Genomic DNA, 25,868 nt, shown 5'->3' with positions numbered 1-25,868 from the left:
GGTGGAATGTACACTTGCAGGACATCGATGAGGGAGTGAGAACAATCATGTAAACTCTTCACACAGTGTGTACAAACAGAGGGGAAAATATAGCACCAGTTTAGTTTAAAACACAGGTGATGCATGAAAAGCCACAGGTGCCCTTTTAACACAAAACCACAATCATCACCTTGATCTACTTTTTTTTTTCTGAGCACATTCTGCCAGGTGACGCAGGTGATTGAGAACAATATTAACCTGAACAAACACGACTACTGGACTTACTTGGTGATTATTGCAGCTCTATTTTCTATGATAAAAGTCACAGTCTTTAAATGATGTCTACTCCACTGACAACCCCGTTGAGTGAGGGGTTATACGAGACTGCTACTGTCAGTAAATCCATCCAGCCCACATCAGCTTACAGCTGGTAGGAGGGGAGGCCCGTTTGTCTGCTCTCTATCTGGCAAACTGGCAGCATGACTGTGTGGGAGACCTGCAGAGCAGCTATGGAACCAGATCAGAGTAGGAGACATGTCCAAAAAAAAGAAAGTGACTCCATGTCCGGTATGGTAGGTCTCGCCATGGAGAAATGAAGAGCGAGGCCAAAAGTAGAGCGGAAAATCAAGAGGAGGAAAATGCCAAAAAAGAATCCTGAAATATGACGCAAAAAAATGCTGCAATTTCCCATAATGCAGTAGTTTTCTCTTTATGGTTCCTGATAGCACTTCTCCTCATTACCCTGGAGTAAGGTCCTGCTTCACTTGCCCACTGCCACCCTCCTTGCAGCTGTTGACGCTGGAGCTACAACCGCTGGGCTCGGGAACCGCAGAACAGAGGGTAAGGGAAGGCTTGGGAGAGGAGGGAGACAGGGAGGGTGTTGGGGTGGTGGGTGAAGCAGAAGAGGAGGGGGATGTAGCAATGGGAGTAGAAGGGGAGGACTTGCTGCTGGGCAGGGGCAAGGAGGAGGCTCGCTGCTCACGTAGGAGGCGGCGATGACGGAGGGTGGAGGACAGGAGCAGGGCCTCAGCACTCAGGCCGGACGCGGACAGGCTGGCCAGCAGGGCCTTGGCTTGACTGGTGGAGGCTTTCAGGGAGGGCAGTGGACCCTCATGGGGGTGTTTCCTCAAGCCAGGGGGAAACACTGCTCCAGGAGAGGGCGCTCGGCCTGGGAAAACTCCCGTTTTGATACCAGAGAGGTACGGCTCAATACTGCCACTGGTGCTGTTGGTCTGCAAGGCCTTCAGGTTAGAGCGGGGACACAGAAGTAGGGCAGGGGAATGGGGGGAGGTTTTCAGGGGTCAAAGGGAAAATCATGAACAATTAAAGTCTTAAAATTGGTTGACAACCGTCTGCTGCAGCTCCTTCCCTTACCATCACAGTCAAACATGCCCGGGCATGCATGCTTGCACACAGATTTCAGAGTAAACACTGGAGATATGAAAGAAGCTGGTAAAGTAAAACGGGTGGATGGATGTGTGTAGATCTCTTGTCAGGCAAACGGGAGGAGAAGGAAGCTAAAGAGGCTCGACAAGGCAGGTCGCTCACTGCTGCAGGGTCACAGGGAAGGCAGGAGTGGCAGGTCGGGGAGTGCAGGGTGGCGTGGGTTCACACAGGGTGGCGGGATGGGTGAGGTTTGCCGCAGGAACAAGAGACGTGTAGTGGAGGGGTAGGGGTGGGTGAGGGAAAGGTGAGAACAGAACAAAAGACAAACACAGAATATCATTATACAGGTTGATACCAGCATGTGAGACCTGCACACATGATGACCAAACCACTGATAAACACCCGTTTTGTCTTAGGGTGCAACACTAAGTCACAACATATATATATAAGGTGTTGACCACTTTTATTTTGACACGTTTTAATGATAAAAACATTAAACATGCAAAATATTCTGGTGAGCATTACATCAGGAGTGTCCAAACTACGGCCCGGGGGCTAAATGTGGCCCGTTGTCCATTTTGAATAGGCCCTCAGCAAATTTGAAAAGTATAATAAAATATGGCCCACACATGTCTTATATTGTACTTTCATTCATGTGTCTTTAAACCCACTTCTCTAATACATTCAGTCAGTTAAAATACACATTAATTCTAACAAATCTTAGTTCAAACCAGCTTGAAATATACCCCTCATATTTCCTCCTATAATGAGCACTCTGAGGTTCCTGTTTAAAGGGATGAGCTGCCAACATTTATTGTAAGAAATAAATAAAACTCTATGAAGAGCTTTGATGTCAGCTGTTGGTTTTCTTAAAGCATATTCAAGTATCAAGCACCATTTACCTACATTTGATTGATTTGGCTAACTTCAAACTCAACCTATGAGGCAATATACCTCACCTCTAGTGAGGGGCCCAGCTCTTCATATGTTTTTCTGTATGTGGCCCTCAGTGGAAAAAGTTTGGACACCCCTGCATTACATGTTCAGCTCCTCTATATAATGCTAGAATGAGTCACTAGATGGCACTGTTCCAACAGTATGAAGCTCACACATTTGTCATAACATGTATTTTTTCCTCTTCTGCAGCGGGTAAAGCTAAATTGAATGCATTTAACAGTAACGGTTTGCAAATTATATCAGGGGGGGGGGGGCAGATTAAGGAAAAGACACAACTTTGATGACAGGGTTGAGATACGAGTGGGCAAGAACCATATCTGCATTTTGTTGTAAATTATTTTGACATTTTATTTATAAAAAGGCAACAGGAGGAACGTGTTTGCATTGGCAATATAAAGAGTTTTAGAATGTGTTTGCAGACGGATTACGGGGATTATAGCTGTATGAAAGCAGAGCAGGTGTGCTCGTCTGCTGGGAGGCTTTCACCTGCAGAGCACGGGCTGCCGACCGTCCCAAAGAGAGCCGGGCTGTTCCTTCTGCCCGAGAAACTCCTCTCAAGCCTAGTCAACACATTTGTCCTGGTGTGCGAGTGCTTCAGAGTTAGCCGCCCTTCATCTCACGCTTGTCGGAGATGTTTGCCAACCTCTTGATAACCCCCCAGCATCTTTAACTAACCAGTTTTACCACCTAGAAGTAATAAACAGCTAAATGTGAAATGGAAAGAGGGGGTTTCACCGTGAAAGTGACTCACATTGTCATGCTCTCCTTGATCTGTGCCATAGCAAACAGGCAGAATTTGTGGCTTTGAACTCATATCCAGGACACAGATTCAAAAGGATCCTCAAGTCTGGAATGCTTTAATACTTTTGAGCAAAGCTTTAGTGAGCAGGCAGTCTGAGCACAGATCACCATTAGAAAGGCTCTGTCAATACACACAGCGGAGCCTAAACTAGCTAAATAACCTGAGTATAAAGACTACATTTGCTGCAATGATGCAATGTGGCTATCCTGGAACTAGAACTGCTGATCCCAAATATTCAAACTGACCAATATGGCTATGGCACAAAATGTGTACAACATAATACTTTTATTTTGATGGTTTTAAACTGGGTAACTCGAAATTGGCAGTGCTATACCCAGTACAAACATAAAAAAACAAAAAGCGGTGCCAGTGCATCTTGTTGTATCCGAGTGCAGATGGTACACATTGATGTCTTAAAATGTTTTACTGTCTTTCCAGCTGGCTTTTATGATATGTTAATGTGAACCAGCTGCCCTTCGTAAGAACTAGTGGGGAATGTCATCATCATTGTGTAGATAATGCCACCGATGCTAAAGATATTTATATATTTAGATGTATTCACGCATTGGCTGGAGACTCTGAAGTGGTCTCCAGCTTAAATGCCCTAGAAATGCCAGTTATCATTCGGCCAGAGGAAACAAAAGAGAAAACACCAATGGGAACTGGGATACTAGTTGGGGGGTCACATTTGGGGAGTTATGTCCGGGGAAGGTTAAAGAGAAGACACACCTTTACCTTCATCTGTTGCCAGAGTAGAGAGTTCACCCACCTTGGGCACGTCTGATTATTAGAACAACATTATCAGTCAGGTGATCAGCAGGTGTCAGTTTGAGGGAGAAATAACAGGGAGGGGGGCCCTATGGAGGCTTGCCTCAAATATGAATAATTTCTAGGTTATAGTTCTATTATAAGGCTGGAAAATGTGGATCCTAAAAAGACATATGCTGAAAGCTGTGACTATTCTGACGCACTCGGTACAAATATAATCTTTAAAAACCTGCTTGCTTTTGAGTTCTGAAGAAAACTAGTAGGAGTAGGATTGTCACAACACACAACTTTTTTTTAGCTGCCATAATTGGGGTTTCTCTTCAAAAACATCACAAGAACAAAGTAAGGATTCAGGTGAAGTAAATATACAGTCTGCAAAAGTTTTTAATTAGCTTTTCAAGACTGTATGCAAATGAGTCAGCCGACTCGATCATTTTCTTAGATGAGCTGCAGATAATTAGTTCGTTTTTCCACACTCGGCTGTTTTATTATACTGAATTTAAAAGGCTTAGAAGACACGTTTTGCTCCATCCATCTGTATGGCTAATTGTCAGAATCTGTGCGGTTTTTCTTGGTTTAACTTTAAAGACATCAAGAAGCTGGCTGAGACGGAGCAGATTCAAAAGCAACAACTTGTTGAAACCACTAACACAACGTTCCATTTCCAGCATGGTGCTTCATTAAGCTTTAAAGAGGTTGCTACAATATTTGTGTTGGCATTTTCAACCAAGCTCATATTACAGCACACTTCCCTGCATGGTTAAAAGAGTTTGGTTTTTGGAACCCGAACGTGTTCAATTATAAATGACATAATAAAATAATCATGAGAATATATGTCAAATATTTAAATAAGCCAAGAAGTTTTTAAATAATTAAAGTCGTAATTAAAACTGCACTTATTCTTATATGCTGCTATTTTATCCTTATTTTTCGTAATATTGGAATTTTATTTTTTGAAAAGTCTGTCTATATTTTTTTGGTTTTGTTAATTAATTAATTGACAAACTCACTTTTCATACAGCCATTCTTTAAAATGTCACTTTTTCTAACCTTACTGCGTTTGCTGCTGTTGCTGACAGGACTAACTGGCTAAAATTGTTGAGTTCTTTAGCTTACTAGCCAAAGAGGAAAGGGAACATGTGATTGGCTGAGAGGCCAGAGAGGATCTTATACAGAGAGCCAGAACAACAAACCAGCCTTCTATGAAACCAATAGCATCCTTAAATGCAGCGTATTCTTACTAAATAAACCACAAGCTTTCAAAACCTCAATTGCCTTTTTACAAACATGTCTTTATTACTCAAGTTAAAGTGAGCTTGATAATGTCTCTATCTATCTACAACGAAGGATAGGAGCCTAGAGCAGGTGGCCGCTTGACTGAATTAACTGGTATTGGTAACCCTAACCCTAACCCTCACAAATTAATCTGAAAGTGTGGCCGATTTATTTAACTAGAGGTAAACAATTATCTTTTGTGGGCCAATTAAAATGTGGTTTTCTTTGAATTACGTACACATTTTCTTTTTTAACATATGGGAATGTATAAATGTGATTATTGATCTCCAAATCATTAATTTGCTTGATTTTAAATACTTTGGAGCATTGTGCATCTGGAGTAGAGGATACTAGAAATGAGTTGTTGAGAGTCCTCTGCTTTCCTAGAGAATGGCCTTGGCTTATTATTCTATAACACTATCCTCTCCAAATCTTTACTGCACGAAAGGACTACTTTACCTCTTACCTACACGCTGCACCTCATACTTCAAACTCCACAAAATGCAGCCATTGTGAAAGCTGCCACAGCTGACTGTCTATTCTTTTGTTTTAAGTCAGCTGGTTCTTTGTTTCTTTTCTGTTAATCATCATGCAGTTGTGGGATGTTGCCACCCTAAACAGCTTGGCAACAACTTCCCACGCAGACAATTAGCTTTGAGAGCCCACTGTCCCTTTGAGGATAGTGCTTTCACACACACAGCTTCTTTGCACAATGACTGTTTGAACAGTTTGTTGACAAAGAGAGTGTGCCCTGTGCGGGTGTCATAATGAAATAATAGGACTAATGTAGTTTTTATAAGACAAGTGTAAGAATCCACTCTACTTTAAATCACAGGGATTGAAAAGACTGGCGGAGGGAAGAGTGAATAGGATAAACGGGCAACGTGCGTCAATTGTAGAGTAGAGAAAATGGAAGAAGGAAAGAGACATAAAGAAGAGGAAACGTGGAAGACGTTATGGAGGGGGGAAAAAGAGATCTGTCCTCTTCATGCTGAATAATCGGTGATTGCCAGCAACTAAAGGGGCGCTTATTACATGGCACTGCAGAGATTCTTCCCAATCTTCTCTTAGTCTGAGCAAAGCTTCTTTATGTCTTTCTATCTCCCTCTCTGACTAACACATTCATTCCTTTGCAATCTTCAAGCATGAATTTGTTTCTGAATGCTCCGTCATATTCAGTGGAGTATGGAGGTTTAGGTTCACTCCACTGCTCTTATTATTTTTCAAATTACATTGACATCAAGCTTTTTTTCCCCCTTGTGCACAGGGACTGGACTTACATGCTTCAACAGTTCAATTTCCTCGCCTCCAGAGGCCATCAAGCATCCTAATGTCCAGTCCTTTACCATATTTTATAACACTGAAGTGCTAGCGAATTAAAGTTAGTTAAGCCTGCTATCAGGGGAAGATAACAACATACAGTATGTGTAGGAAGAGGCTTACGCAGGAAGTTTCTGAAAATCTGCTGAACTTTATATTTTGTAAACCAGGCTGGTATATTGATCCACACCTATACTTGTTAATTGTAGCAATACAAAGTGAAGTGTTTTATAACTTTTGCATTGGTATATATAGTATTATTAGAGATCTTAGGTATAAAAACCCAGTTTATATTTAATTGAAACCCTATTCCTCCTCTGTGGGTCCAAATACCTGCAGAGAATACTTTCATCTATTTCCACAACTCCCAATAATGAGACACATCAATGAGACTTTGCCATCACAGATTTACCATCATTAACTAAGCTGGTTCAAATGCATTAATCATGGCCACTGTCTTTAAATAAATAAACAAACAGACATCTTAAATATTGAACATTATGCAAAAATTTAAGGTGAGGAGTGGTGCATGGTGGGAATGTGCAGGAGTTCTGCAGGGACTGGGTGGAGGTGAAGAGTGATGCTAAAGGCTCATTTCTGCTTGATCTGGTGTGTAAAATACAAAAGGGCTGCATAGCTATTCTGGAGACTTTATCAGCTTGCAGATATCGTGTGAAGCAGCTATCCCAATTTATAATAAATCATTTTATATATTAAGTGAAGAAAAATACAACATTAAAAACTCTTTGCCATCTTTCTTCATTTATAGCAGGCACAGATCTTTGCCTTTGCTCCAGTTTCAAATAAAGGTCAGAGTAAAATGCAATTTGTTATAATGATCACCATCTTCATTTTAATGATTTTTTACTCCTCTTCTGGACAAGCTGTGTTTTAATTTCCTGAAAAACATCGCCATCGTCGCACAAGGCAAAAAATACCCTTGACTGGAAAATACTGTACGGACCCTGCCAGATCAAGCCTGCATTAGCCTTAAGAGAGTTATGTTTAAAGATAATACCTGCTGCTGGCCCTGGATCTTCACAAAGTCCTCTCTTCTGCCACTTTTAGTCTTGTCTGTGCTGTTCTGCTGCAGGTGCTTCAGTTTGGAGGCAGCGGAGGATTGGACGACCTTACCAGTGCTTGAGCTATTCCCTCCCTGAAAGGAGAAGAGAGATGTGTGAATCCGACCTTAGACACACAGAACACAGTCTTACATTTCATTCTCCACTTCAGGGGCTTTTAGTTTACGACACACATCACACAAACATCAACTTAGCACGGAGTGTGAATCCATCAAGCAAGTCCGTCCCCACGAGACCAATGAGGTTTTAAGATCAGAGCTTGTAGTTGATACAACTGAACAATCCACTTCACAGAGTTTCACCATCTATCGGAAAATGACAAAGAGGAGAATATAAAACGCGGCTTCAAAACCGACGTTGCGTAGCCTCACCGCAGGACCCTCAAAGCGTATGTTTAACGATCTTTCCCGCTGAGTTACTCCGTCAACTTTCTCTAATACGCTCAAAAACAAATACACATGCAGGCAAATTTCCATCCTACTGTGCTTCCTCTGCACACAGACATATTAGCTGAACTGAAAACTAATAAAGGATTAACTGAAGTGATGTCAAATAGTCAGTCTTTCACGGCAACTTTAATTCAAGGAAAGGAAACCTGCCTGTCTTCCCTCAGCCTGGTATAAAGCTGCATTTGGAAATGCAGTATACAGTATGCCATGCTGTATTTAACAAGCTAATTAAAAAAACTGGGGTTTGACTTGAGATCTCTTGTCAGTGGGAATTCGGTGACTACCCCAGCAAACGTTGGACAAGAACAGGAAGAGGGTCATGTTGAAATACTGAACAAGTTTGAAGTAAAAGTGATGAAATAATGTGTGAAGACACTGTAATCCTCAGCCATGCCTGTGGGGATGCTTCCCGGCTCTACATCAGAGGGCTGAAACTAGCCATGACATTGCGACTGTCAATTATGGCAGCCCTGCCCTGAGTGTGAGGCTACATTCAATACAGGGAACGCTACGCGAGCTGTCAAGACACCTCAGTGAGGCGCAGCTGACACAAGAACACAATGAGTCTTCTGGTAATCTCTAATCTTTTGTTGTGTTACGGTCAGCTGGAGGTGATTTGAAAGAAAGCCATCTAAAATCTATGGTAATAGAGTTCAACATGTGGTCATTACCTATTACCAAGAAGTGTATTGGAAGTGAATTTAGCTTTATTTTTAAGAGACACTGTAGATTTCTCTCTCTACCACACACTCGTTGAGTACTGAGTTGTTCTCCAAATGGACCTCCACTACACTTATAATCTTACAACAACCTGCCAGAACGTCTTGTCAGTTGTCAAAAAAAAGTCCAAACCATCAAAAAAGCTTTCACACAGAAACAAACAAAACCACAGTTCAGTTTGATCCAGACCAACATCAAAGATATTCCTCTGTTTTCATTCTGTCTGACCTTTGTTAGTTAAGGTCGCATAACTGTAATTCTGCTTCAGATGAAACGGAACAAATACAAGAAAATAAAGCGGTAATGACAAGAGGAGAAAAAGAAAAGCAAATTTAAGAATTTCCATTATCTATGCATTTGCTTTTATTGCCTGTTTGTCGTAACAAAAGGTGAAATTGGCTAGATTTACAAAAAGAAAACAGATGAGAGAACAGATCGATGAAGAAACAATTAACAGCGCATGGGCTCAGCAGGACAGCAGCGCCAGCGCTAATCACAGAACAGACAAGTAGAGAGGAAGTCTGTTGTCTGTCCCCCCATTGCATATTGTCGATTTCAAAATACAATTAAATGCGGATTAAGTCAGGGAGCAGACATCAGAAGCTTGAAAGTGAAATTCCAGCAGTCACCCAGAGGGAAGCAGTGAAGAAAGAAAACAGAGCATGCTGCTTCAGAACGGGAATCTGTTAGCAATGAACCTGGATCGATGCTGGGCTGAAAGACGGCGGCTTGGGCGGGACCGGTGGCTTCTTGGTCTGTGAGGTCGTAGTGCTGGTGGTGGTCGTCTCAGTGTAGAGCTGCTCTGCCATTGGATGGCCGCTGATCTCTATCAAGGTGTTCTCCAGCTCACGAATAGTCTCCTCCAAGCTGTCCAGCCTCCTGTAGGTGCTGAAGCGGATATCTTCTCCTGCTTTCCTCTGGTTCTGGTTAGACACACTATCCACAGAGCTAGCTGATCCACTCGACTTAAAAGTGATGTTCCCAGATTTCTCCTCAGGAATCTTAATTTCAGTGTTGCGCTGAAGTATCAGTACTCTATCCCCCGTCTCTATCCCCCTCCTCAGAGCTTCCACCAGAGAGCACTGCTGGCCCGAGTGGAGGGAGGATTTTATTCTGGGTTTGGGCACCGGCTTGGATGACTCCAAAAGGTTATGCAGCAGCGTGTAGGCATCTTTGACAGTTTTTCCCTCATTGATGAGAACTAGGAGAGGGCGGTCCCTCAGCTGGACCGCAGGAACATCATTGGTCTGTGGTGAGACGATGAGGGTCTGCAGGGATTCTCCAAGAGTCCTGCTGAGCTCCTCGGCCTCATCAGGAGACACCACCCTCACCTCCAGCTCTGTCAACAGCAGGGCCACTTCCTGTCTTAACTCCTCCTTAACACAAAGCTGCTTGCGCTGAGGAGGGCTTCCAAATGAATCCCTTTCTTTGGAAAATGGAATCTGGTAGACTGTGTTGTGGACAGTCCAATCGCGGGATGGAATGTCCTCTATGGGGTCATTGGCTGAATCTCTGACAGGATCTTCTGAGGTGGTGTGTGAAGGCAGGGAACACTCTGTCAACATGATGTGGGGGACAGGATACAAGCACCTTCCCTATAAATGAGGAAAGCACTTGAGGGGTTATATTTAAGCTTAAGCACATTTCAGACCACTGCATTCTCAGAAAACCTAAAGCCGGCTTGTATGTCATAACTTTGAGATAACTAACTCTTAACGTAAGTATCAGTGTGCTAACATGTGCTCCTGTATGCGCTTGTGTAATAGCACCCATTCAGATCAGTCTCAAATCTAAAGAAAGGCACAGCTTGACTCTTTTAGACACAGGTTCACACAGCTTGTCAAGCACAATGACTGCCTCTCACACACGCACCAAAAACCACAACATCAACTGTAAACCCACTGCAGAAAACACACACACACACACACACACACACACACACACACACACACACACACACACACACACACACACACACACACACACACACACACACACACACACACACACACACACACACACACACACACACACACACACACACACACACACAGGCATGTGGTTGTGAAGGATGTGTTCATATACAAAGGAACTCAATGTGCATATAAGTGTGTGTCCAAAGAGCCAGGGATGCTTTCCTGAGTCAAGATGCATTGTTACAAAATAAAAAGAGAGTAATCTAGCTCTGATAACTTTAACAAATATATTTTAGGTAATTGTTTTGGCTTTGCAAGCACAATTGCGTTATGGTTGGGTCTCAACATTACAATCAACACAGGAAGCTTTGTGTCGTCTGAAGGCTACCTGCCCGTTAATAATCGACTGTAAACTGAAGGAGGGTGAGTGAGTGACCACTGAGGACAAAACACTTCTCAAAATGATGAATATTGATCTTAGAGTCATCAGAAAAACTTAACTCCTCAATGAATCCTAATAATGCTGACTGCTGGAAGTGTAAGTGAGCAACCGTCTGCAAATAAGAAACTAGGGCAGAGGTAAAGTGCTGTTCCTTTGACAGCTGTATGTTGCTGGCCAAATGCTCAAGTTGTGTGTAAAAAGGAAACAATTATCAAAGAATTACAGAGGTTATTCATCGATTAATTGATTACAGACAATATTTCATCTAAATAAGACGTCATTTGGGCTGGAATTACCTTACCGCAGCATGCAAACGGTTGACATTATTCATTTGTGAAGGTAGGCTTTTCAGATTGAAGGGATGCGAGGAATACATGTGGCTGGATGCTGAGAAGGGTGGTGGTTTCTGTGTTAAGTTGGAGAGGTGAAGAAGACAAAAAGGGCAGCAATCCACAGCACTCAGGGCAAACCAGTGTTACCTCAGTGCCTGGGGCCTCAGAGGGCCACAGGTCCGGTCTGCATGGGGGGACACTTGTCCTGCTGCGAGGACTAACAGGCAGGGAAAGGGGAAGCGGAAGAGAAAGCCTGACTGGGACTCTCTCAAACAGCTGGGGAGGGGAAAAGGAGGTTTAAAAGCTGTCATCAATTGTATAATAAAAACAAAACAGCCAGTGAATTTGAAAAATCTGCTTCTGTGGACCCTCTGCTCCAACAAGGCCCAAGCAGCAATCAGGGTCCATCTGTCTGGCTGTGATCTGTGAGCCCTGGGTGATGATGTGTATGACTGAGCAGTATGTGATCTTTGGGGCACACCCAGTGCCAGGGGCAGAGGGGACATATGGCACCTGCTGCTTGAACATGTGGTAATGATGATGAGCATGTCTGCTGGTGAGTATGTGAGCGCACAAAAGCAGGTAGCAGATTGTGGACCTAACATAAATAATAAAAAACTGCAGTTTTCTAAGTCATTGAACAACAGCCTATTGAGGATGTAACCAACATAATACATAACCCAGGGTTTGGTTTACCTCCAATTCGGCAGCAGTTTTCTCCTCCTCTCCATCCTCCTTGTCTCCAGAGGCGAGTGTCGGGGGTGTGGATGCAGGACGGGGGTTTTCGGAAACAGCTCTCCTCAGTTTGACGTGCGGCTTCTGGCCTTCAGTCTCTTCTGATTCAGACTTCTACAATTGGAAATACAAAAAAGGTAGCACCCATCTGAGCAAGTGTTCCGGCTTGGAGTTTCAATATTTTTTTTAATGGGCCAGTAATCTATGTTTTGAGGTTAAGACAAATATTAAACCGATTATCTTCTCTCTATATGAGTAAACTGTTGATATCAACTCTTAAGGAAGATACTTGAAAACGAAATAAAAAATAATGTACTTACTAACTTGGACAATTGAGTGTTTGAATCCTTACTTTGTGTGATGCACATACTGCTTATAAGTATATACTTGCATATTTTCTTCGTCTTACCTTTATACTTTTCCCAGGAATCAGTTGCTCTCCGCTGCGGCTGGTTATGCTTGGAGAAGACGGGAAACTACGTCTGGGTGGTGGAGGAGGAGGGGACTTGGAGGGTTTCTCTGTGCGATATCGTGGAACAGTCAGCTCATCTAGAGAAGGAAATAATTTGGTAATGTTGAGAAAGTAGTCATACACTGACAGCGGCATAACAGTTACTTTTGGATCGACCTATGAGACATTTGGAGGCTAATATGTGTTGTATATAAAACCTGCTTTGCTTTATATTAAATCTATGTTGAGTGACATAAAAAAACACTGCATCCAGTTAGGATGTTATTCATATTCCAACTCAGTTAATGGTACACATGTGCTTGAGAACATTTGAATGCCGTTTAAAAGGAAATTTAAAATGAAATGCACGGGGCAGTTTTCCCCCAGTTGTCAATTCTAAGAGGCACGTTTTTTACTTGACGATGATGCATGATACCGATGCAGACTGAAGCACTGAACTCTCCGTCTCACCAGAGCCACGCCTGGATCCTCCCTCCTTCCCAGAGAGTTTGTGCTGGGGCTTGCCGACACGGTGCTCTGGGGTTCCCGCCCCACTTTGGGGGTTCTGGGAGGTGGGTGTGTTGGAGGAGGATTTGATCTGCTTGGCAGCAAAGTCCAGGTCTGGAATAGCTTTCATTAACTCAGCCTGGGTCTCCTCCAGCAACCGATTAATGTCCTGTGCGCTGTACTGGGTCAGACTGGCCCGTTTCTCCTCCCAGTCCCGCTCTGCTGCCTGTGAAGTGCAAAAACTGATCTAAACACTTTATATACACAGAGTGGTGATGCAGTACTGGTGTATATGATGTGTAATGCAGACTATGAGCAGTGAACAGACGAGAAGTAGGTGAAAAACGGCATGAATTGTTCCTACCAGCCGGACCTCCACGGACAAAGCTTTGTCAGCTAAAGCACGGCGTTCCAGTTCCTCCAGGGCTTTGCCTTTGTGGGGAACAGGAGGATGATTGTCCTTGTGAGGGCCAGACAGGTTCCCGTGGCCCCGGCTGAGGCTGGAGTGGGGGCTCCAGTTTGACAGGCTGTTGCTTCCCCCAAGGTCATTGATGGTAAGCGGTTGGCTGGTGTGGATGTCAAAGTCTGAATACTTTCGCAAGTCGTCTTTGTGCTTTGATGAAGGACTAGAGAAGTCCTCCTGCTTCTTCCACACACCCTCATTCGCTTGTCTGGTAAGAAACACAATTCGAATTCATTACTTTGAAATGTAATTCAAACATGAATAATTCCTAAATTGAAATGAAACAGTTGTTGCTAAATGCCAAAAATCCAAATATTATGAAGGGTGCAAACTTTCACCAATTCTGGATAATTCTCTCTCTTTTACCCACAAAGATGAGACAAAAAAATATTTTGATCAGTAAAGGTATTTCAAACTGAAACTTTGCTTTTTAGTCACAAGCCTGATTATGAAATAGATGACAGAATGCTGAAGGGCACATTTTAAAAGTCCAAAAGACAACACTCACCATAAAGTTAAAAAGCAGCCATTCATGTGGCTGCAAAGAGCCTTCATTAGGGTGTTACCCATAAAGCAAAGTGGTACTTCAGAGGCTGTTTGAATGCACCCTTCAGAGCAGGCTATTGTATTCACATTATGACTTAAAATCATCACTCCGTGTCTGCTAGTTTTAAGAGCTTTGGCTTAAAAACAATAAAGTGGAGAACTGAAACCTATCCAACAGCAATATGTAATCGATGTTGCTTGGTCCGAGTCGTGTCTGTCCATTACATTTTATGAAAATCTATAATGTTCTGCTGACACACAAACAAAGAGGGGTGAAAACATAATCTCTCTGGCAGAGGTTCAAAAGGAGAAGCCTTCCAGAAATTGATTGCAAATGGCTATGTTTTCGTGTAAGCTAACGCCAGACGTATACCACTAGGTGTTAACAAAGGATCGCACAATTACCCTTCCATTGTGACATATAGGATTACTAAAGAAACATCAAGCCAATGGTAGAAAATTGGGCTTTAAATGAGCATTTGAAGTTAGCTGATGTACAGTCGGAGCAGGTTCGTACTTGCGCATGGTGGCGAGGGTGTCAGTTATACTCTTGCAGCGTTTTAACAGAGCATCGAGTCTGTGCGGCTCTTCTTTCAAGAATTTGACGGCCTCCACCTCCACTCTGAGCACCACCCGCATCTTACTCTGCAGCCCAGGGAACTGATCTGCAGGAGAAAGAAGAGAGGTAACACAACCATATTCCCCAATGACAAATCATTGTAATTGTCAAAGACATTGAAAGCCTTTTGTTGTAAGCAAGGAAACATTTTTGTACTAATGGTCAGGGAGTTCATTAAGACAATGAGCGATCTGAGATTAAATGGCTGGCGGACAGGGTGTGGATAAGTAAAAGATAGGCCTGGTGAGTAATTAGTGCCTTATAAACTGTTTGCCTGAGTACATTTTTCTGCCTCGTGTCTGTGCGCAGAATGTGAAATGTGACTCACTTTTCAGTTCTGTGAGTGTTTCTCCCAGCTTTCTTAGAAGAGTGGTCTTCTCCTCCAGCTCCTGCACTGTCACCAGCTTGTGGTTGACAGACGACTCCTTCTGGATCTCCTCCACTGACTTCTCCAGGTCACTGAGAAGGAACAGACAGAAGGCTGAATACCAGGGATTACTCTGCAACACTTACATTTTGACTACATTTTTATCTCAGAATGATGACGTTTTAGTACAAAAACCTCTGCCAATAAACTGTCTTTTAATCAACTGGCAGCAAGATAAGGCGTTCTGGACAGCTGAACTGGAGGAGTGTGGACGGGTATTTAAAAGTTTGAAAACAAAGTGCAGCAGAGAATCAGTTGAAATCAGAATATTCTGCTCAAATATTATGTGTGTAACAGACTTACTGTATGTCGTATAAATCTGCCTTCAGTTATGTAATGATTTAAAGTTTAATGTATAATGAAACAAAATTAAATTGGCCATTAGTCAGGCTGAATAACTAACAGTGAGTAGGGGGAGATCATCTAACAGTTCAACCAATTAGTGTGCAATCAAAAAGCCTTTCAGAGAGAGATTCAGGAACTCTTCCGCAGCTCCCAGACTTATTAACATTTCCACATGTGAGACAGTAGCAAGTTATCTGATGATTAAATCTCAAGGTAGCTCTCCGCTCTGGTTTTGCAGTCACTTCAATTAGCTGCTGGATCCTCTCATACCTCAGATCTTAATAAGCATCTTGCTCTATGCCGGGCTTAATTACAGTAACAATTTCATCCCTATCACTGCTACACCCTGTGAGCCGTGCAATTATAAAACAGATGAACTCTGTCATATTTATAGCAATTATTAAATATATTGTTTGTGATGAAACTCATCTAATACTGGATATCCATCGAATGACTTTAAATACACTGACCAAAAATCAATCCGTTAGTAGTAACACAAATTGAAATGTATACATTTCTCTGGAGAAAACTGGTGTTTTGATTAATATTGATTATTACTTATTGGGTCTGGAGGTTGAGTATATTTCATGTTGGATGTCATGGATGGGCACTCATAATGGAGGGAGTAGTAAAGCTGCATTTTAAATCATTGAATGTTGTGTTCTTCATATAATAAAAAGATAAAATGTTATGTGAAAAAGGTAAGACTAAAATAAAACAAACAGGTTTTGGCTCGACTAGATTCTCTCAAATGTTTATATATAATCTGACATAAAAAGGCTTAACCTTGACTTAATAAAAAGAGGATAATATGATGAAGACAAGGACATCTTGCAAAGGACTTAGACTAAAAGACGACTTAAGACATTTCCTGTTACTGACTGGAGCTGCTGGATGATGAGCTCCTCCTCGTTGAGGTACTTAAGTCTCTCCTCCTCCACCAGGAGGCGCTGTCTCTGCAGAGGATCCTCCTGCTTCCTGAGGGCATCAGCCACGCGCACGTTCAGCTCCGCTTCAGCCCGCTTCAACAGAGTTCGCACTGAATCCTGGTTCTCCATCTGCACATATATTCAAACGTACTTCACACATAAGTAGGGCTTTTCGCTAGATATGGCAACTGTTTGAAAAGCAATTGCATCAGCGTTAACCTCGTGAGCATGATGAGAACAGATAGTTGAAGATGTCAAATCTGATATTGTTGCCATTGGAGCATTACAACAACACAACAAAGAGAAGTTCCGAAAGAGATAGACTTCATTGATTTACTGCAACTTCATATTTTCTTTTCCCCCAACCGTCAGAGGGCAGGCCTTGGCCTCTTGTTTTACTGTGCGACCTTCTCTGCCTTTTGATGCCAGAACAACACTGAGCTCTCTCCTTGACTGCCTATGTGTTTTTCAGCCATTGCTTGTTAGTCTTGAGCTTTACAAGCACTGTTAGATGCTGTAAGAAGTTCCCTTTGTATCAGCGTATGCAAGTAAAGTTTCTCTAAAACAGAAAGCCGAAAGACCCTGAGGAGAGTGAAGGGTTTCCATGACAGAATCACTAAGTGTGAACCCCACTCCCTCTCTGTGTTATGAATGAAAGATTCTACAGGACTACTGCATGTAATACAACTCCCTGAGATGAAAACACCTGGTAAGCAAAGAAAAATGAATAATTTATCAGCCTTATGTTCCAGGAAATCACACAAGACAACAATATTACTAACATTTAAAATTACCCCGTATTCATCATTATATTGCAGATAATGCTGCTGATGAATTAGGGATGCCTTTTTTTATATAGACAGAAATTTGGGATGTTTTTCTAATATTGCAGCCCTGTGCCCTCTCTCACTCCTGCATTTTCTCTCTGTATAATTCATGAGCAACATCTAAAATTTAGGCAGCTGACATTCGCTACGGGAAACAGTACTGTGGTCCAGGTGCTTCGGTCACACTTGGACACATACAGGTAAACTGTCCTCTCTGGGTAGCACACAGCCTCGGTTGTTTGGCTCTCTGTCTCACTGCTTTATCAAGTTCAAGCAGCCCTGGTGACTGCTGTCAGGGAACAAATAAAAGCACTGCATGCCCATCATCTGTCACTCCTATTACTCTTTTCCTTTCCTTTCTCCCTGTAAGAGACTTGAATCCTCTCCTCTGTCACTGAAAGCATTTATCTCATCATCTCTTGCTGCAGTAACCATGGCATCGCTGGCATCAAAGATAAATGGAATAAATGAGGGCTGTATCTCCACATTTCCCGTGAACCCTTACTTGTGGCATTTCATCTGATTCTGCATCTGTAGTGACATTTTCAATCCCTTTAGAATACCATGCCATGCGAGCCATGCTTTTATCCTCCACTCACTCCATTTCATCATTAATCCTCAAAAGCTACAATGCCCTCAATATGTCATGCAGTACAACTATGTGAACCTGCAGGTGTTATTTACTGTAGGTGTGGTATTGATGTGAAGATCAAATAAACATCAAAGCTACTACTCCTTTATATAAAAAAACTGCATAGTAAACTCTCGCTCATCATAAACATTTTACATAACTGACTGAATGAAGAAGAATTAAAAAGTTGAAGAATTCTTAGCCCTATTCTACAACGCCGGTGCAATATTTGTGATAAAAGTAAACCACACCATGGGAACATAATCTTGTCTCACATTCTGTATAAATTGAATGTCAGCAGTGAGACGTTCGGACCATGCTCCTTCATTTCAAATCAGAATGATGCTATGTTTCACAGACAATGATTCATTACAACCGATTTGCACAGAAACGCCAGCTGACGTTGATAATATCATATTAAGATACGTTTGAAAAATCAAATGGAATAGAAACGGGGATGCATTGTGCGTTAGAAAATCACAGAATAAATCTAATTATATTGAAGGGGCAATATTATGCTAATTTTCCTGTTTCATATTTGTATTTTGTGTCTCTACTGTGACATGTTTCCATGCTTTAATGTTAAAAAATGTCTTTTTTTTTCTCATACTGTCTGTGCTGCAGCACCTCTTTTCAACCTCTGTCTGAAACCAGAGCCCACTCTGATCTGATTGGTTAGCTGGTCGGCTCTGTTGTGATTGACAGCTTAGAGATGTCCCGCCCCTTGGCCTAACATGTACAAAGTGTTGGAGCGCTAGCTAATAGAAGTGCGAGTGTTACATAATAATGTCACTATGTCGCAATAGTAAAAAAGTAGTCCAATGGAGGCTTTTTCAGGCAAGGGGGGTGGGAGTGTGTGGGAGAGAAACACCCTCTTGAGGGACCTTTGGGATAAAATTTAAAAAAGTAAAAAATACTTCAGGAAAGGGAAACTCCAAAAAGCACAATAGGGCATCTTAAAAAACTGTGTCTGTGTACAGAATGTGTAACTTGGGGGAACCGGCCCTTGAATAAAACAAAATATGCATTTTCTGGGATAAATATAATATTTACCTGCATCTTGCGTAGCTGGCTGAGCTGTTTGCGCAGGTCGGTAGCGTTCTGCTGCAGGCCATTCAGGTGGAGCTTCATCTTCAAGCGGCCAGCACCGTTCACCGGGGTTAGGATAGAAGGTGGTGGCGGCATCAGAGCTAGCGGTGCCGACGGTGTATGAGCTGCCAATCACAGAGCAGGACACGGGGAGTCACCAGAAGGTCGTTGTGAAACAAATTGATCAGCTTGCTGGGCTGTGCTCCGGTGAGATTTTCAGTTAGCCAGCATGACAAATGAAAACGCACACACAGCGTACAGGCTGAGAAATGCACATAATAGAAAATCTTTGCACACACTGGAGCAAATAGTGTGTGAACGTAAAAAAGTGCCATATTCACAAAACTCTAATAGCCCACTGGGAGAAATGTGAGCTCATGCTATTAGTAGCCCATATGGAAGAGCAATTAGTCTTTTCAGTAGTGACACACAGGGGGATAACCATGCTCTTATCTTGACACAGGGCTTTGTGAGTATGGCCATTGACTCTCCAGCTATTCTCACACACATGTATGCTTCCTGAAAACACACATACACTCTTATACACATTTAAAAGGAGAGCGTAGTCTGTGACAAAGACAACCTTCTGAAATTCCCAAAGGAAAAGAAAAAAGCAGAAATTCAAAAGTAGAGACAGAGACAGGACGACAGGGGGCCCGCTCTCAGGGAAACCAGCAGACAGGAGGAAAAGGTGAGGAAAAGACACCACCAGCTACCCAGCAACAGCACACACCCATACAGAGAGCAGAGAGCCATGAGAATGTCTGATAGGTGAAAAAAAGAGGGTGATAGAGAAGGAGATGACAACTACCTTTCTTCTTCAGCCGTCCAGCTGGAATATAAAAAGAGTGAGCCAGTTACAGTGGAATTAATGAGAGGGGGATAGAGAGACAAAGAGGGACGTGGAAGTCTCATTTCAACTTTACAGAAAGATGATCCTGGAGAGATGTTGCACTAACTTAACCAGAGAAAATGGTTAAGGCTTAGTCTTTTGGCTGTGTATTTGTGAGGATGCTTCAATGACTTCTCTGTGTGGCACTGGCCCTGTGAAGTTCTGGCCAAACAAAAGCTTTGTTTATGCCAAAACTGAGCGACTGAAATATGGATGTGTGAAAAAAAGAGAGAAATGCAAGGAATAAAAGAAATGAGTAGAGTAGTAGTCAGATATGCTTCAGCCTGTAGAGGCTAAACCTGTTTGAAACGGATTTCTATCAGTACTTAAAAATGATATGCTGAATGATATTTGTCTGATATTTAGAAAAAAAAACAACTAAAAGTAAATATGTATCCATGAAGTACAGAGATAGACAGCTTTGAAGTACGCTAAAAGCTTTATACTGGGCAAATTTGGATACATTGATATTTGCTTTCATCCGACTGAGTATGACAATAAAAAAAATCCTCCGTTTGAACCAACTTAACTAAACTACAAGTATGAAAGCACCCTTAAAATAAGCAAATCCACAACTCTAAACAAAGCATGAGATAAGGACATCAGGTTCCATTGTGAATCCTCTTGTGAGAGCTTTGTTGAATTTAAATACATTGTTCCTAATCCACATTCAGGTCACCATAAATGCTTGTTTGTGTCCATTAGCCTCTCTAAAGTGTGGAAAATAAAAAGTTGAAAAAGGCGCAACTGTGTTAGTAACAAAAAGGCCTGGTGAGTAGCGGTTGGGTACTCACGTCCAGTGGCGGAGCCGTCGCTGTTGGTTTCGGTCTTCTCGCTGGAAGAAAAAGGTAAGGGCCGTGAGAACTCCGTCCCTTGGTCTGGAGGGCAGCCCGCCATCATGCAGAGACGCAGCAGGCCGCATCTGAGGATCAACGGCCACAGGGCAAGGCAATTACAGTGCTAACGCTAACAGCACTGCCCGTGGACACTATCAGACTACATTAACAAGTTCTCTTCTTGTTAATGAGCCCCTGAAGTGTTCATGAGGCTGAACAATGTTTCTTAAAAACAAGGAACTCAAAATCAACTTAAAAGCTATCTTACACATCTCTACGTATCAATGCAAAAATCAATAGCACTGTGCCCTGTAGCTAATGTTTAGTGCTCTGTGCTCGTGTTGTGCTCACACAAAGTATTGGTGATAATGGCTTTGATAATAGCCTGCCACCGTTCTCGTCGATAATGCTGCCTATGTGTCTGACCTGAAGCTGCATCTGCGAGTTTCAAAGGGTTAATGGGGTGTAATGGAGAGTCTTACGTGCTGTCACTGTCTGGTGCTCTGGTCAACACGCTCTGTACAAGGCCAGTGAGGCTGGCTATCTGCTTCTCCATCGCTTCCATGCGCTCCAGGCGCTGATCCCTGCAAATGAAATAAATGGTAATACATTTCATTTATAGTGTGCTTTCCATGATACTCAAAGATCCTTTTCAGCAGTTAAAATGATCATATAAATCAGAACACTTAAAATGCACAACATGCAATATTAATCATACATTAAACGCATTTCTTAAATAGTGAGTTATGATCTGGGATTTGAAAATAAACATTGCAGAAAATGCTGTATCACCAAAAGTGCAAAAACAGAGGCGGATGAACACTGGACTAAATGAAAACAAGTTTTGGGCTGCGTTAATATGTAACAAACAGTTCAGTAGAGTAAGCAATACAGCTTTGTAAGTATATGTTGTTCTAAATTCTGAATTAAAGTCTTAGAAAAAAATCAACTATAATAATATTTAATCATCTACTGATTTCCCTCACTACATGTGTGAGTGTGAAACCAGTGAAAGCCAACATAAATAATACGAATACAGAAAGCTTTCATGCAAAACAACCAAAATGTTCTTGTTTTATTTTTGCAGATCATTATTCATTTCCCTTAGAAGCTCATTATTAAAAAAGTGTTCAAAACCTACTTTCAACAGCACAGCACCTTAATTCAGTTCTCCACTCAGACGGTACTGACCTGCTGGTTTCAAGGTCCTGTCCAGACATGGAACCAAAGCCAGGTGTGGCCCTGCCGCCCTCCCCGGGCCCGGCTGTCAGACACAGAGGCTCTGAACCAGAGCTGGGCCTAGACTTGGGGCTCTCTATAAAGACAGAGGAGGAAGCAGAGTCCTTGCGGAAGTTCTGCCTGACAGGTGAGGCTCTGCTGGGCGAGTTGGAATACGAGTCCCTGTCCCTCATCTGCATATCGGGGATCTTCTGCGGGGATGAGGGCGGCATGCGAAATCCCATGCCCAGTGTGGCTGAGGAGTAAGTGTCAGAGTAGAGTGAACCTCCAGGCTTGTAAAGGGAGTCCTCCAGGTCCCCTTGAAGAGCAGCAGCTGAGTAGGTGCTTAGGGAGCGCACAGAGCCACGGCGATACAGGCCACTGGTTACCGGGAAGCTAAAGGGGTCTCCGATGGCAGCTAGTGACTGGGTGGAGGCGATGCTGAGGCGGCCCTCGTGCATCAGGCTGTAGGGATCTGCATACAGGCTCTCGTTCTTCATCAGAGCCATATTCTTTGCAGAGACTTCTTCATCAGGCTTGACATCGCGGCGCTCCAGGATGGCGCTGGGCGACGGAGACAGGCCTGCGTTTGGACCGTGACCGGCCGAGGCATGGTGGGGGTGTCGGGGCTGTTCATGCTGGGAGTGGGATCCGGCGAAGGATGGAGGACGGCCGCCGCCGCTGTAAGAGAGCCGTGAGCGGGATGGAGAGCTGGAGGTCGTAGAGGATGGAAGGGTGTTGAGGCGGCGAGTTGGGGAGGAGTCACGAGAGGTGTAAACCATATCCCTCTGAAATGAACAAGCAGGGATGCAGGTTACCATAGAGACCTACAGATGAGTCTCATGAGTCAGTTTGACATAAAAACAACTGAGATCTGAGAGACAATAAATCAGCTGTCAAAGTCTGTACATCCCAAGGGAAGATGCTTCTCAAAAGACCAAGTGCTACAGATTGTTTGTTATTCCTTTTCAAATTAGCCAAATGATGGAATAACAATTGTGTCCAGCACATGCATATTCCCAACACTGTTGACAATTTTAGGTTATAGGGTTATCAGTTTATTATTACAAGCGGATAATATGCAAATACAAACCATTAATATTTATTCCATGTAGTTGTAGTGACAGGATGCAGGAGACTCAACAAATTAATTCATACAACAGAAAGTATAGATGTCCTCTTTTTTCTCTGCCTGCTTTTCTTTGTAGAGCATCATTATGTCTCTAAACCCACCTCTGCCTGTGTTTTCCTCATGTTGTGATTTTTCTCATTTCTCCAACTTCACAAACACTCCGTTTCCTCTTGTCACAAAACTTTTGTTGATTTACCCATTCCTGTGTTTCTTGTTCGCTTCTCAGCATCCTAGCTAACCTTGTGAAGTGGCACTATGTTACACACAGGAAATACTGGAGCGTGACGTGAATTTGGGCTGTAGAGCTGTTTAAGCCCAGGGAGAAATATACTGTATATATAAACATACTGTATATTTACAAAGCTATATATTGTGGTTTGCACAATGTATGGAGATAACTTAAACAAACAAATAGATTAAGACACATAAAGCCTCTAGTTGCTCCACAAGACACCACCAGACACGACACGCACAAGAGCAAATACATGGCAACATGCTTGTTAAGATGCAGCCTCCAGTTACAAAGAAAAAAATAAATCGTGCACCTCAGACTTACCGTGAGATAATGCTGCAACAATCGGTTGACTTAGTAGACACTGACAGAAAATATTCACCAACTGCTTTGATAATGGATTCATTGTAAAGACATTTTTCATGCAAAATTGACAGAAAAGGCTGCTTTTAGCCTCTCAAATATGGTGAATTCCTGCATTTGTATGATTAATATCATATTAAATGTAATATCTTTTGGGCTTTGGAAGTACAAAACAAAATGTTAAAGACCTTAGGCGGTGAGATACTGGGATGGAAATGTTGTACTGTTTTGGGATAATTCAATTATAAAACGATAAATTGAGTAAACAATCTTGAGTTGTATCCTTACTGTGAAATAAGCTGGGTAACTTTACTGGTTTCTCCAAATTAAATCTGTTACAAAAAAGGATGCCTTTAAGATTTATGGATTCAAACTCCTTTTAGGGGGTTTTAAAATGTAGATGTGCACGGCTTTACTTTTCCTTGTATACACATGCATAAACAAACATGTAAGCGTACACCAACACATAAGACATACAGCACAATACATGCAAACACAATATACTCAGGCATAATGATTTTTCCATTGCTGTTTGCATGGTTAATAGTAGCATTGGGTGAATTATGCAGATGGTAAGCATGGTTTTGTATAAAATAATTAAAAAATGCTCTCCCTCAGGCTTCCCTGATATTCACTGAAGCAGAAATAGCTTGGAATGTTGAAATATGCTCATTTCACAGAGGAACATTGTTCTCTGGTGTCTGCACAGCAACAGATGGCCTACTTGAAGATAACAAAGTACATTTCCAGGAGGAATTCCTGTTAAATTACTAACTTGTACACCGCAACAGCCTGTCAAATGTTCCTTAAAAAAAAAGCCTAGCCAAAGAAGCACACTGCTGCTCTTCATGCAGAGGCACGGCATAATAAATCTTCTCACTGATGGCTAAATTGTCAAACATCAGACTAGCAAGATATCAGATAGCATTCTTCCTTTAAATAAAAGCGTTGACCTCTTCACCTCCCCACTCCCCAGCTCCCCTCGTCTCCTCACCCTCAGGTCTCCGTTAGCCAGGTGTGGTGCAGCAGGATAGGAAGCGTAGATGGGCTCTTTGCGGTAAATCTTGATGATGCTGCGGTCCTGGATGTCCCGGACATCCTCCAGCTCGTAGAAGACATTCCGTGCCTCGTCCTTGATCAAGATGGCCGTATTGGACGACTTCAGCATTCCTGCAGTCAACTTCTGAGGGAACATGTGCACGATGAGGGCGTGCAGCGTGTCCAGGCTGCTCAGCTCGTGGGTGATGTGAACCCGACGCGTCTCGTCTCCGTATTGCAGAAACAGCACGCCTAAAAGAGAGGGACATGGGAGAGACGGCTGAGTGAGAAGGGGAAGGCTTCTGTAGATGGAAAGAATATCGAGCAAAAGCAATTCTGTTAGACCTTTTGTCACTTTCTTATGCCATTTTGAAAGATATATTGTAGTCAATAATGATCAAAATGTCAAGATACTGAAGAATGATTTTCAGATTCCAGCATGAATCATCACTTTCTGAACATGAGAATAGGACTGTGTGTGTAGCAGCGTTAGAATTCACAGCTAAGGTGCAAAAACCTAATGTGGTTAAGGCAAGTTGACATTTTACTACTAATATCTTTCATATAAAACAAATTGCAGAATAGCCCTGCTTCATGGAATACTTGGTCAATAGCTAAAAACCTTTGAATATCTTTGTGTTAAAGATGATGCCTGACTAACCTGAAAATTCATCTGCATACACCCGGGGGACAAACAAAAACAACAAGCAAAGCAAAGAAAGACCAGTGATTAAAAGTCAAGCAAAGTAGATGAGTATATTACAGAGGAGTTGGGGAGAGAAGAAAACAAAGTGGTTAGTAAAGAGACATGGAGAGGAGAGAGTGTCAGATTCGCTATTCTACTTTATCCTGATGTCATTATAGAAACTGGCCCTCGTCAGTCAATTGTGATTTAGTTTTACAGCTAGTTTTTAGTCTCGCAGTCCCTGATGCAACACCACTCCTTGATCTGGACAAGCCTCACAGTAATACACTGCCAAGGCCCTTTTGTAGTAAACCTGTTCTCTAAAACTGCCGTTGTACAAAAACATATCCTCATTCATTTGCGATTAATACAGGCATGCAGTGTGACAGTGAAATAAACCACACTATTTTCTGAAAATATCAGTTTTTTGTAACAACAAACCATTCTTTCAAGATTATTATACACCTACACTTGC

General features: G+C 42.4%; 1 protein-coding gene across 1 annotated transcript in view; it reads right to left on the bottom strand.

The window, feature by feature from the left end:
• Window positions 1-1,207: 1,207 nt before the first annotated feature.
• srcin1a (SRC kinase signaling inhibitor 1a) overlaps window positions 1,208-25,868 on the bottom strand; it is a 38,253-nt gene continuing 13,592 nt past the window's right edge. Inside the window, exons 4-21 of the mRNA XM_063904738.1 lie at window positions 25,370-25,381; window positions 24,665-24,960; window positions 21,917-22,731; window positions 21,208-21,309; window positions 20,684-20,811; window positions 19,809-19,829; window positions 18,962-19,122; window positions 16,404-16,579; window positions 15,078-15,208; window positions 14,648-14,795; window positions 13,486-13,792; window positions 13,086-13,347; window positions 12,573-12,712; window positions 12,125-12,277; window positions 11,576-11,704; window positions 9,437-10,333; window positions 7,506-7,616; window positions 1,208-1,529 (exon numbers count right to left, since the gene is read on the bottom strand). Of these exons, the coding sequence (XP_063760808.1) occupies window positions 1,524-1,529; window positions 7,506-7,616; window positions 9,437-10,333; window positions 11,576-11,704; window positions 12,125-12,277; window positions 12,573-12,712; window positions 13,086-13,347; window positions 13,486-13,792; window positions 14,648-14,795; window positions 15,078-15,208; window positions 16,404-16,579; window positions 18,962-19,122; window positions 19,809-19,829; window positions 20,684-20,811; window positions 21,208-21,309; window positions 21,917-22,731; window positions 24,665-24,960; window positions 25,370-25,381 (3,995 nt within the window). The 3' untranslated portion in view covers window positions 1,208-1,523. The remainder of the gene's footprint in view (window positions 1,530-7,505; window positions 7,617-9,436; window positions 10,334-11,575; window positions 11,705-12,124; window positions 12,278-12,572; window positions 12,713-13,085; window positions 13,348-13,485; window positions 13,793-14,647; window positions 14,796-15,077; window positions 15,209-16,403; window positions 16,580-18,961; window positions 19,123-19,808; window positions 19,830-20,683; window positions 20,812-21,207; window positions 21,310-21,916; window positions 22,732-24,664; window positions 24,961-25,369; window positions 25,382-25,868) is intronic.

Source organism: Eleginops maclovinus, chromosome 16 (assembly GCF_036324505.1).
Source record: "Eleginops maclovinus isolate JMC-PN-2008 ecotype Puerto Natales chromosome 16, JC_Emac_rtc_rv5, whole genome shotgun sequence".
NCBI classification, from domain to species: Eukaryota; Metazoa; Chordata; class Actinopteri; order Perciformes; family Eleginopidae; genus Eleginops; species Eleginops maclovinus.
Note: the sequence above shows the minus strand (reverse complement) of the source record. Positions and strands in the feature narration are given on the sequence as shown.